We start from the raw sequence: 10,836 nt of genomic DNA, 5'->3' as shown, positions 1-10,836 counted from the left end.
CAAAATCTTATTTTCACGCATCTTCCCCTCTAATTTCAAATTTTCTTTTTAGGATTAGAAATTATGTGAGTTTATGCACTCTATCCCGATTGTAAATATTTTTTTTTTCAAATTTATGAAAAGAGGAGATATTTCTAAATGAAATTTGAATGGAATAGACAACTTTAACCTTCTCTTTATTTTTTCGAGAACTCGACTATATAGTTAGAAACTTAGAAGAAAGTTGACAGAATTGATTGTACGTTACACACTGAGGCATTCCAGAAATTTTCACGTTTATCATAATAAATATATAGGGGGAAAATAAGCGGGAATTTACGTCGAAAGGGAAAGCCTGCCCTTCGTTTGTTGCTAGCGAGAGAGAGGAGTGCCATGGATGAGAGCAGGAACGAAGCCATTGATGCAACGCATGGGACTATCAAAAGGGAGCCTCTTCTGTCTCCAGAAGTTGAGTTAGCGTCGAGAAGCGATTTATCCTCGTGGAGACTCAATCTGCAGGAGTTCCCAGCGCTGCCAGAGAGAAGAGATGGCGATCGAAATTCCTTCATTCTCCACCGCCTTCTTCGTACCCCAAGTAAGACTCCTTCATGAATCACGATGGTTTCTCATTTGTTTGAGCATTATCTATGTAAATTTGATTTTTTTAAAAAAAAAAAACATGCTTCAAAAGGCAATCTTTAATACCTATATATATAAATATGTACGTATGAATGTATCTGTGCGAATATTCGAAGGGCCTGGGACTGAGCATGTCAATTTAGAATTGGAATAGAGTTTTGATTTTGTTTGTTTGTTTCTTTTATTCTTTCTTTGCAAGATTTACTACCGCTCAGCTGGTTTGATTAAAAATGGTTTTCTTATTTCTTTATTTGATACAATTTGGTTTTTCTTGACGACTGAGCTGACTCAAGCGAGTTACTGATCCATGTGACTCGGTTGTTTGCGTCTGGCATCTGTCAGTGTACTGTTGGCTCCGTGACACGTTTTGCATAATGGGTAGCGATATATTGTTATTTTTTTTTCCAGCACTAATGGGAGGAGCTTTGTAGCCTGAGCTGGAGATATCGTAAACTTTGCATACTTTATCAAGACAAAGGAATTGTTTTTCCCATTTGAGGGAATGTCCCATAATCCGATCAATTTACTCTGAACATGATACGTATTGGCTCATTGTCGCAATCTCTAAAATGCAACTTGGTGCCCGGAAAAGAAAAAAGAATGCAACTTTTGTGAAAAGTTGTGAAAAGAAAAAAGAATGCAACTTTTTGTTGATGACAGAGGAACCCATATTGGAATAATAGAATAAAATAAGGCCCACATCATGTAAGAAACAAGATACGTGCACGCAAGTTACCCATTATGTACCACACATATATCTATTTAGTTAGTGTCCGTAACTATACAAAGCATTTAAGAAGGCCTAATCTTGTACTCATCTAGAAATGCCATGAAAGTAAGCGTTCATACATATCAAGAGACGAAAAAATCTTCTCATCAGTCACTATTCACCACCCCACACTCCATGCCCTATGAAAAACACCTCCGCACCTTATGAAAAAGCTATAAATGTGGGGTGTGAGAGTGAATAATGGCTGATGCATAGTAAATCCCTCAAGACTCGTTTTTTATAAGTATATCAAGAGAGAATTCTTGGTTTCCTCTTTACTTAGGTCTTGCTCCCTTTGACATGTCATGGAAGGGTAATAAAATTTTAAGCCTAGTGTTCTGGTAGTTCTTGCTTTGAAATATGTTCTGTAATTATACTGGCTGAAAATAATTTTAAGAATGTAAATACAGTTGTTAGAATATCATGACAAAAGTTGGTACTACTAAAGAAGTTGCTTTCACTCTGGCTGCACCTTCTTACAAAAATGCCATCCACCATTCAACTTTTATTATTCAGCAACAGTAAGGATATACACAGCTTTTTTTATAACTCTGGTTTAAATGGAGGATGGTTATATAATATTTCAAATTAAAATAAAAAGTTTTAGTATTTTTGGTGAAGTGACACTATCACATTGGTTGGCTGTTTATCCAACTAGCTTTTCTCAGTGGTACTGAAATTCTAGTTGTGAGAGCTCCTTTGGATCAAATAATTGTATGGATATACTTGTTTATAATAAAAACAGGTAGGAGGTGGCTTCCTTACCTGGGCATGACCATAGTAGCACCCTACCTACTGGGAACCTGAGGAGTGGCCTAGATGGCAGGAAGCCACAGATGCTCCCTCAGTCAGGTTTGAGCCACAATTTAGACTCCAACCCTATTAGGGAACTCAATGATCTTTAGGCAGCTAATTGAGAGTCCACTTGGGTGTAACCCATGACCTAGTACAGCCAAACCACTGGAAGTAACCCAAGAACCATTGAGCCACCACCCTTGGTGCTGTATGAATATTATTTTATTCATTCAGCAAATTCACATTCCCTTATTGCATGAGTTGTGTCATGTGTGGTTTGTTCTTCTACATTTAAATCTAGTTAATATCTCAAAGTAATATTCGACACCAGTCAGCATTATTTGTTGCGAAAACCCTAAGATGCTCCCCTAGTTTCACCAAAGCATGATGATGCACCAATTAAGAAAAATGTGAAATGCGAGAAAAAATTAGACAAGTTTCAAATTTAATTGAAGATATTAGGAAAATATAACCACATTGGGGTGGTCCTCTGTTGCCTAAGCAAATTAAGAAACGTGAAATGCGAGAAAAAAATGAGACAAGCTTCAAATTTGATTAAAGATATTAGGAAAATATAATCTATCAATTTTTGGTCTGAATGCCCTTTCCATAGGGATTGTATCTTATTTATATAGAGAAATGTTTACATAGTAGTGCCAGATTTCCTGGCTTATTTCCTGGTTTCATGTCCCAGATTTCCTTACTTATTTTCTGGTTTCATGTCTACACGATAGTGCCAGAATTCCTGGCTTTATGTCTTCTGATTGCCTGGGTCATGTCTATTTACAATAGTTAGTGGTTGTCATTCTAAAATCCTATCTTAGTGACATAATCAAGTTGGGGTGGTCCTCTGTTGCGCTTCCTACCTCAGCCCCTATTAATGAGAGGAGGGGTTTTAGCCGAAGAAGACTTGAACAAAATGCACTTTCAGATATATAAAAAAGAAAGTTGAGAACAAAGAATTCTTGGAAGGGGAAAATTTTTTGATTGCATTTCGATTGAAGATCTGTGTCTTTCTCTAGGTTGGAGAAATGAAGCTATATACATATGTATATATTAAGGAAACAAGGAAAAACACCTGTGCCTTTTTGTAATGTAACTTAGCAGCGTCTCCTCACAAAAGAGGTTAAAAACGAAACTCCTTTAACACGTTAGTCCATTGTGGGCATTTGACTAATAAAAAGAAAAGACCGAAAGGTTAATTTTCCTATTGTTAATACGTAAAATTATTTTGTATCTTTTAGCAGGAAAGAAAAAAAAGGGATTATATCTGTAGTCTTACCAGTAAAATTTACGAGATTTATTTTGCTTTGCTGCACATGTGGTGTCGCCATGAGGGAGGGGAGGGAGGGTCCCTTTTCTATTTTTTGTGGCCCAGTTCCCCTCCCTCCACCACTTGACTAGGCCTAGGTAAGGTGGGAGATTCATTTCATTTTTAAACAACAACAACAGCAACACAACAACAACAACAACAAGAATAATAATAATAATCCTCCGTTCTTTTGATGACTTGATTGGTTGAAACTTCGTGCAACCTTTTCTTTTCTAGTTTTATCTAATGGGTAGTTGTAAGATTCCACAAGAATGCCTTGTGCTTCTGATTTCCAGGATCAACAAGGGAAAAAAATGCAGTCTCATTACATTGGGGGCCTTTAACTGATACATTTATATATTAAAGTCAAGGTTCTAAGAAACCCCATTTTCTAAAGCATAAGTTTTCAGCTGGTACAATGCTTCTTTGATGTTACAGGAAGTCCCTATTCGTGCTGCAAATAACGTGTATTTTGTTGTCAGGGAGTAGTTATCTTGTCAACTGCTTTGATCATCTTCTGTAGTTGCCATCAAAGTTGAGTGGTTGCATTAGTGATGTTTTATCAATTCTGAGTGATGGCTGCACATGACTTTTCAAGTTTAAGAAGGAAGCTAGAGATGAGGGGATGGAAATTGTAAGGACTAGAGTTTGGTTATTGATGAAGCCTTTGGGTATTACTGACCTTTGTTTATGGCATATAGAACTTCAAATCATTCATATGAAAGCAGACAGCTGTTTGTATGAAGACAGTTTAATGACCCTTCTGATGATGGCATGAAATATTGCTTAGGATAAAAAATATTAGGTGGTGTAAAAGTAGCATTTATACGGATTCTATCCTGTTCTGATCTTCAGCTGTTCTACAAACTGGAAAACAGTCCATGATTGGTATTCCATCCCATTTCTTCTGAAAGTAACTAACATAGCTAGCATAGTTCAATGCAGCAACTTTTGGCTAGTTTACGTCCTCCAGTATGGCTGGAATGGAGCAGGATTTCTATCAAATGTGATACTTTCAACAAGGCATTTCCTGCAAATATGATCCTGAAATCATTGACGGTTACAAATTGATTGTTTAAGGTTGGCCAAATGTGGGGTCTTCCCATATTCGTTACTAGTTCTACAACAGCTACTCTTGTATGAATAAATAAATAAAAAGAAAAAAGATCTTTTGCCCTTGCAGTATGAAGAGAATTATTCTTTTTAGATGTCTATTGTGCTCTTCCATTTACCAACTCAGGCATTCTATGTGTTTTAGACTTAAGATATCTGAATGATGGAGTCAAAAGCTTTGTGGAATAACTCCTTGCTCATTTTTTTGGGATCATATAGAAAGCGACTCTAGCAAACCTGACAACTTTGAAGTTTCCCTTAGGTGTTCTGGCAAAGGCACTTCACATATTGCCTATTTCTGTTAGGTTGTTATGCTTGTAGTTCTAATATTAGAATCATTTGATGTCTTCTTATCCATTACCATAGTTACTAAGAACTTTTTTGGAAAATGAAACATCATCAAATGATGAATTTGGATGCTTCCATTCACCTTTTATCCCCTATAGTGATGACTTGACATGAAACTTGTACACTTGATCACAGGGAAACGAAACAAGGTCGCTGATTATTATAAGAAGCAAGAAAGGCTCCTTGAAGGGTTCAACGAGATGGAGACCATGACTGAAAATGGTTGTTTGCCTGATGGTCTAACAGAGGTTGGTTGTTTTTTTTGTTTTTTTGAAAAGTAAGAAGTAATTGTATTGATAAAGATAGGCATAGCCCAAATACACCGGAGATATACATAAGAGTACACCAAGTTAAGAACTAGAAACTGTTACAAGAAAATCATGCAAGTTGAGACCATTTGACTCTAAAGCAATGGCCTACATAAATAAAGTCTTCCAAAAAAAAGTCCTAAACTCCTCGGAGGATCTTTCATGATCCTCAAAAAGTCTATCATTTCTTTCTCTCCAAATACACCAGAAAATACAAATAGGAGCCATCTTCCATACAGCTGCAATCTGTGGTGTCCTTGTGATCCCTCTCCAGCTAGCTAGTAGTTCCACCACCCTTCCCGGCATTACCCATGCTAATCTCATTTTGCTGAAAAAATAATTCCATATGTCCCTTGCAAAATCACAATGTAAGAGTAAATGATTTACCCTTTTTCCACTATTCCTGCACATACAACACTAGTCTATAATTATGAGTCCACGCCTTCTTAGGTTATCCATGGTTAGTATCTTCCCTAAAGCTCAGAGGTTGGTTGTTCTGCTTGCTTTTTTTTAACTGAACTCCCTTTATATAAGTCTTGCGATTTTTTAAGGGATTTTATTGTTAGTATTCTTCTTTTCAATTGAATATTCTTTTTTGTTCAACTTGAGTATTTTGAATGCATTTCTTATACATAAAGGAGGGTAGCTGAGTTTAATTGCAGAAAAAAAATAATTCTATATGACAACTATTTCTATTCACAATTTGTTTCCATGAATCTGGTTCATGAAAGTTCAAGGTTGCATCAGATACCACCCAATACCCCTAGTAAACAGAAACCATTATGTTTTTTTTTTTTATTGTTAATCTGCAAACATGTTATTCTCAGGATGAGATGAAGCAGCTTGTAAAAAGTGAGCGGATCGCAATCCATGCATCAAACATAGCTAATGTTGTACTCTTTGCGGCAAAGCTATATGCTTCTATTGAGAGCAGATCATTGGCGGTTATTGCCTCAACCATGGATTCACTCTTAGATCTCTTGTCTGGGTTTATATTGTGGTTCACTGCACATGCCATGAGAAAACAAAACCAGTATAACTATCCAATTGGAAAGAAACGGATGCAGCCAGTTGTAAGTTCTCCGATCCTATAATTGGTTTCTGTGCTTCTGTCAATTCTTTGGATAATTTTAGCACCACAACCGAAATGTTTTCTATCTGGCCATTAGTGCAAATTCAAGCCCCCTGGCTGAGAGGCATCTACCTTATGCCGATCACCTTACTTCTAAAGAGAAGACTACTCTTTTAGCTTCCTGTATTTTTTTTTTTTCTAAAGTTCTTTTCAATTGCGTATTTCAGTAGATTTGAGTTGTGAATGCTGATAATGAGAATTCATGTGGGCTTGGTTAGTGTTGCATTTGTGCCTCATGTGGTTTCTCAGAAAGTCATGAGGAAAATTATTCATCTTAAACTAATTAGCATGTTAACCCCAAATACTTTTTTTTAGGTAGAATTAAGGTGTTAAACCCTAATACTTTCAAGATTAATGTATGTGTTTTTTATTTCATTGATCCTTCTTGTAATCAATGGGGCAAATAACACCTTGTGGCTATTTCAACTTTTACTACACAAATCCTAGGTGTAGAAAGCAATGAAGAGACATGTATTTGTGTTTGAAATTACTGTAACAAGTGTGGAGAGTTTTTCAGGCTCATGCTGTAGACTCCTCATTTCTTATCTGGCTTAGAGAATATTGAGTATATTAATAACTAGCTTCTATTGGCAGAAGTGGTTTAATGAGAATGCATTGAACAAGAAATTTCTTGTATTGATATTGGTGAAGTTCCTATACACGGCTTGCTTCAGTACATCAAGCTATGAAATAGCAACAATGGAGTGTTGGGAATAAAATGGAGAACCAGTAAAACAATCTAGTCTCGGGAATAAATAGCATCAATGCTTGAGAATATGTAGGTTTCAACTATGAATTATGGGTTTGTGCACCCAAGTTATTCTACTAATTACAGCAGATGCCGCCAGCACTGGATTTTACTACACTTACACCATATTGCAAGAAATCTATACTAATTTTGAGTTTGCAGGGCATCATTGTTTTTGCATCAGTAATGGCAACTCTTGGATTACAAATACTGATAGAATCTGGTCGACAACTCATTTCAAAGGTATGTGATTTTGATGCCACTGCTCCAATAAGTTAAAGGTTGTAGATGACAGTGAACATGGACACGTATTAACCGAAGTTAGATTTGAGAATTAGCACCCTTTCTGTCATCTCAGTGGTCTAATGTGTCAGTTATTGGTTTTTGCATAAAGAATGAGTTATGGCATAGGTTACAGGTAACCAAATGTATGAGTTTCTAGAAAGACCAGTCTGAAATTGTTGATGGAATTTTGTGAATGATCTAAAACTTATTTATTGATAGTTTTAATATAATCTCCATTTAATGTTTTGATTACAGGCCCAGCCTGAAAGGGATCCCGAGAAGGAGAAATGGATGATTGGAATAATGGTCTGCATAACTGTAGTGAAGTTTGTGCTCATGGTCTATTGTCGAAGATTTAAGAACAAAATTGTTAGAGCCTATGCACAAGATCATTTATTCGACGTTGTTACTAATTCAGTTGGTTTGGCAGCAGCTGTTCTGGCTATCCATTTTTACTGGTGGATTGATCCTACTGGAGCTATTATAGTGAGTTCATACACAGCTCATTTATTTGGCTTCTTTCCTTCTTTTCCTTTACTGTAGATAATGAGGTTCAGCTACTTTCAAAGTTTCTATTTTCCTTTCTTAAATCATCACAATCATCAGTATAACCTATTCAGCATAATGAAAGATTTGTACTTCCATTTTTATCTCTTTTGTTAATAAGTAGATTACCAATCCTTCCCTTTACATGGCGCTGTATAAGTGGCATGAGGATGGGTTTTTGGTTTGCTACTTGTACTCAAAACTTTGTCTATTTTTGATGATTTCTTGAACCTGTGATGCAGATCGCTTTGTATACAATGACTACTTGGACAAGGACAGTGATTCAGAATGTATGGTCACTAATCGGAAGAACAGCACCACCTGAATTTTTGGCAAAGTTAACATATCTAATATGGAATCACAATGAAGACATCAAGCACATCGATACGGTTAGAGCTTACACTTTCGGTTCTCATTATTTTGTGGAGGTTGACATAGTTTTGGCACAAGACATGCTTCTGAACAAAGCACATAATATTGGCGAGACATTGCAAGAGAAGCTTGAGCAGCTCCATGAAGTTGAGAGAGCCTTTGTACATATAGATTTCGAGTATAGTCACAGGCCTGAACACAAGATCGCGATCTAATGGGAATGACGACGACAATGGTATTTGTAATGATCAGATCTCAACCTTTCCACGCACAAATAAGTATCTTATTCAAGATCTGGTACGTTCTAGTTCTGCTGCAGTTTACCATCTGATGCCGGAACATCGTTTATCTTGAGTTTTCCAGCTCATATATTTAAGATTGAGCATCACTGGAAAGTCTCTTATGCCAGTCCCTGATATGCAAGCCCTTTTATTGAAAGAATTTGGATGATTTGTGAGTTGAACTTCAAGATAAAACTTTGAAATCCTGTCAATAGTCAAACAAATGCAGGAAGCCTTATTCCCTGTTCCTTTTCACTTCAGTTATAGCAGCAACATATGAAAAATCATATTGCAGGTACGCTGGGCAAATACATGAGAAATCACACGTTGCTAAATGATGAAATGAGTTAGATGAGTAATGCAAAATTTATATGGGAAGATATGACTTTTGGAAGCACCTAGTGCTAGGATGCGGTGTAAAGTCCAAGTTTTACACCCTCCAAGCATAAGTTGCCACCTAATGATTATACAAATTTTAAAATAAAGTAGACCACATAGGATTATTAATAAAATCCCAAAATATGAAGTATCAAAAACTACTAATGTTAATTAATTTTCAAATCACCTCTTGTCACTGTTTCGGTCATTTCTCGGAGTGGTACACCATAAGACCCACCAGCCGCCGATCTTTTGGATGGCAGAAGAAAAATATCGAATGCCTTATGCACAACATTTTTGGGGTCAGTGGCTTCGGATTTCTTAGATACGACTAACATTTAGTCTCCTAATGTTGTGCGTGGTCCTCACGCACCACGATAGTTTCTAGCGGTCTCCTACCGGCAATTCGACGCTTCTCCATCCTAACCAAGGATCGTGAAAAAAAGATAGTGAAAGTCTTCTTCAGTCAGTCCAAACTAGCAACATGTAGCACATATCTTTATATTATAGTCCGTTTATCGGACTGTATCAAAACCACTTCAGGCAACTTCCCCTTGTGGGAAATAGGTGGGGGTCAAATCCTTGGCCCTAGATCCTTTTTTTTTTTTTTTTTTGTGTTGTACCGGTTGGCTTGGGATGAATGTTGGGGCCTACCATCTTGTTTTCTCCTATATCTAGTAACTATTTTATATATCTATAATATGCTTGATTAGAAAAAAAAAATATACATCTTATCTACTACTAGAAGCTAAATATGTCTTTATTACAGTTTAAGAAGGAATAAATTATTCCTGCTTATCTTCTTGGTGCGCTATATATTGGCCTTGTTTTAGAATCGGGATCATCAGACTATGCTCAAGTTGGTTTTGAATGAGTGTTAATATTGTCTTGTCCAGAGCATTTGATCTTGTGCTCTTCTTTTCCTTTTTTGTGTGACGTGCTACATATGTAAAGTTTCATAACACATTTGTTTGGGTAATGACCTTGTTTATTTTCTTTCTTTCAATACCTTTTCTTAATTAATTAAAGGACAACATGATATCATAGACACCTTACACTAGTCCATTGGAGCTCCACTGAGTAATGTTATGTATATCTATAGTGTTTAAGCGCCGCACAATCGTTTTGCACGGCGCTGGTACATCATTTCTTTTATTTGATTCTCCGTTGTCCTGCCATACAAACCATTTATTTTATCAATTATTACTGCCTATTGTACTGTTGAATACAAAAGTTGAATAAAAAATGCCTATCTGATGATATCAATCAGAGTAAATTTGCAGCACTTATGTATGTAGCAATTCAAATTTAGATTAGAATAGAAAATGAAGTAAAAAGCAAACAGAGTAAATTTGATTCCTCAATCATTTCCTTAAATGATGATTTGAGGAACCTCAACCTCCTTATCATTTATGACATGTCTATTTATTTATCAATAATCCTATCCAATATATCTAACTACTGATGGATTTAATGGCTCTCACTTCAGCTTATAAAACTTACTCAAACTAATTGCAACTTTGAAAGCTAACAACAGTGAGATAATTATGTATCCCTTGAGCAAGGGAAAAGTACAGTCCGTACCATTAAATTATAATAAGAGGTTTTTACAGTTTAAACTCTAAAATATTAAAATTGAACTATTGCGCATCTGGATTCAGATATCCAGGAATATTCGGATCCGCATCCGGATCTTTAAAAACGGGTGGATACCTATCCAGGTAAAACCAGTTACAACCTGGTTGGATATCTGGTTTTAGATTATAAGCAAACCCTGGTTACCTAGATTGTAACTGGGTTAATCGGGTCGTAACCTTTTTTTTCCTTTATT

At 36.2% G+C, this 10,836-nt stretch overlaps 1 protein-coding gene across 3 annotated transcripts; it reads left to right on the top strand.

Moving 5' to 3' along the window:
- Nucleotides 1–233: 233 nt before the first annotated feature.
- On the top strand, nucleotides 234–9,005 carry LOC121236121 (metal tolerance protein 10-like). Of its 3 annotated transcripts, none has more exons than XM_041132626.1 (6): nucleotides 234–574; nucleotides 5,091–5,203; nucleotides 6,091–6,336; nucleotides 7,306–7,386; nucleotides 7,684–7,914; nucleotides 8,217–9,005. In XM_041132626.1, exons 1-6 carry the CDS (start codon nucleotides 373–375, stop codon nucleotides 8,559–8,561), a joined length of 1,218 nt encoding a protein of 405 aa, XP_040988560.1. In that variant the 5' UTR covers nucleotides 234–372; the 3' UTR covers nucleotides 8,562–9,005. The 3 variants fall into 3 exon arrangements, with proteins under 3 accessions (XP_040988560.1, XP_040988561.1, XP_040988562.1); XM_041132627.1 differs by lacking the exon at nucleotides 234–574 and adding an exon at nucleotides 3,552–4,128; XM_041132628.1 differs by lacking the exon at nucleotides 234–574 and adding an exon at nucleotides 4,176–4,574.
- Nucleotides 9,006–10,836: the final 1,831 nt, after the last annotated feature.

This window comes from Juglans microcarpa x Juglans regia, chromosome 6D (genome assembly GCF_004785595.1).
Source record: "Juglans microcarpa x Juglans regia isolate MS1-56 chromosome 6D, Jm3101_v1.0, whole genome shotgun sequence".
Classification (NCBI taxonomy): domain Eukaryota; kingdom Viridiplantae; phylum Streptophyta; class Magnoliopsida; order Fagales; family Juglandaceae; genus Juglans; species Juglans microcarpa x Juglans regia.
This window is presented reverse-complemented; position numbering and strand designations above follow the sequence as displayed.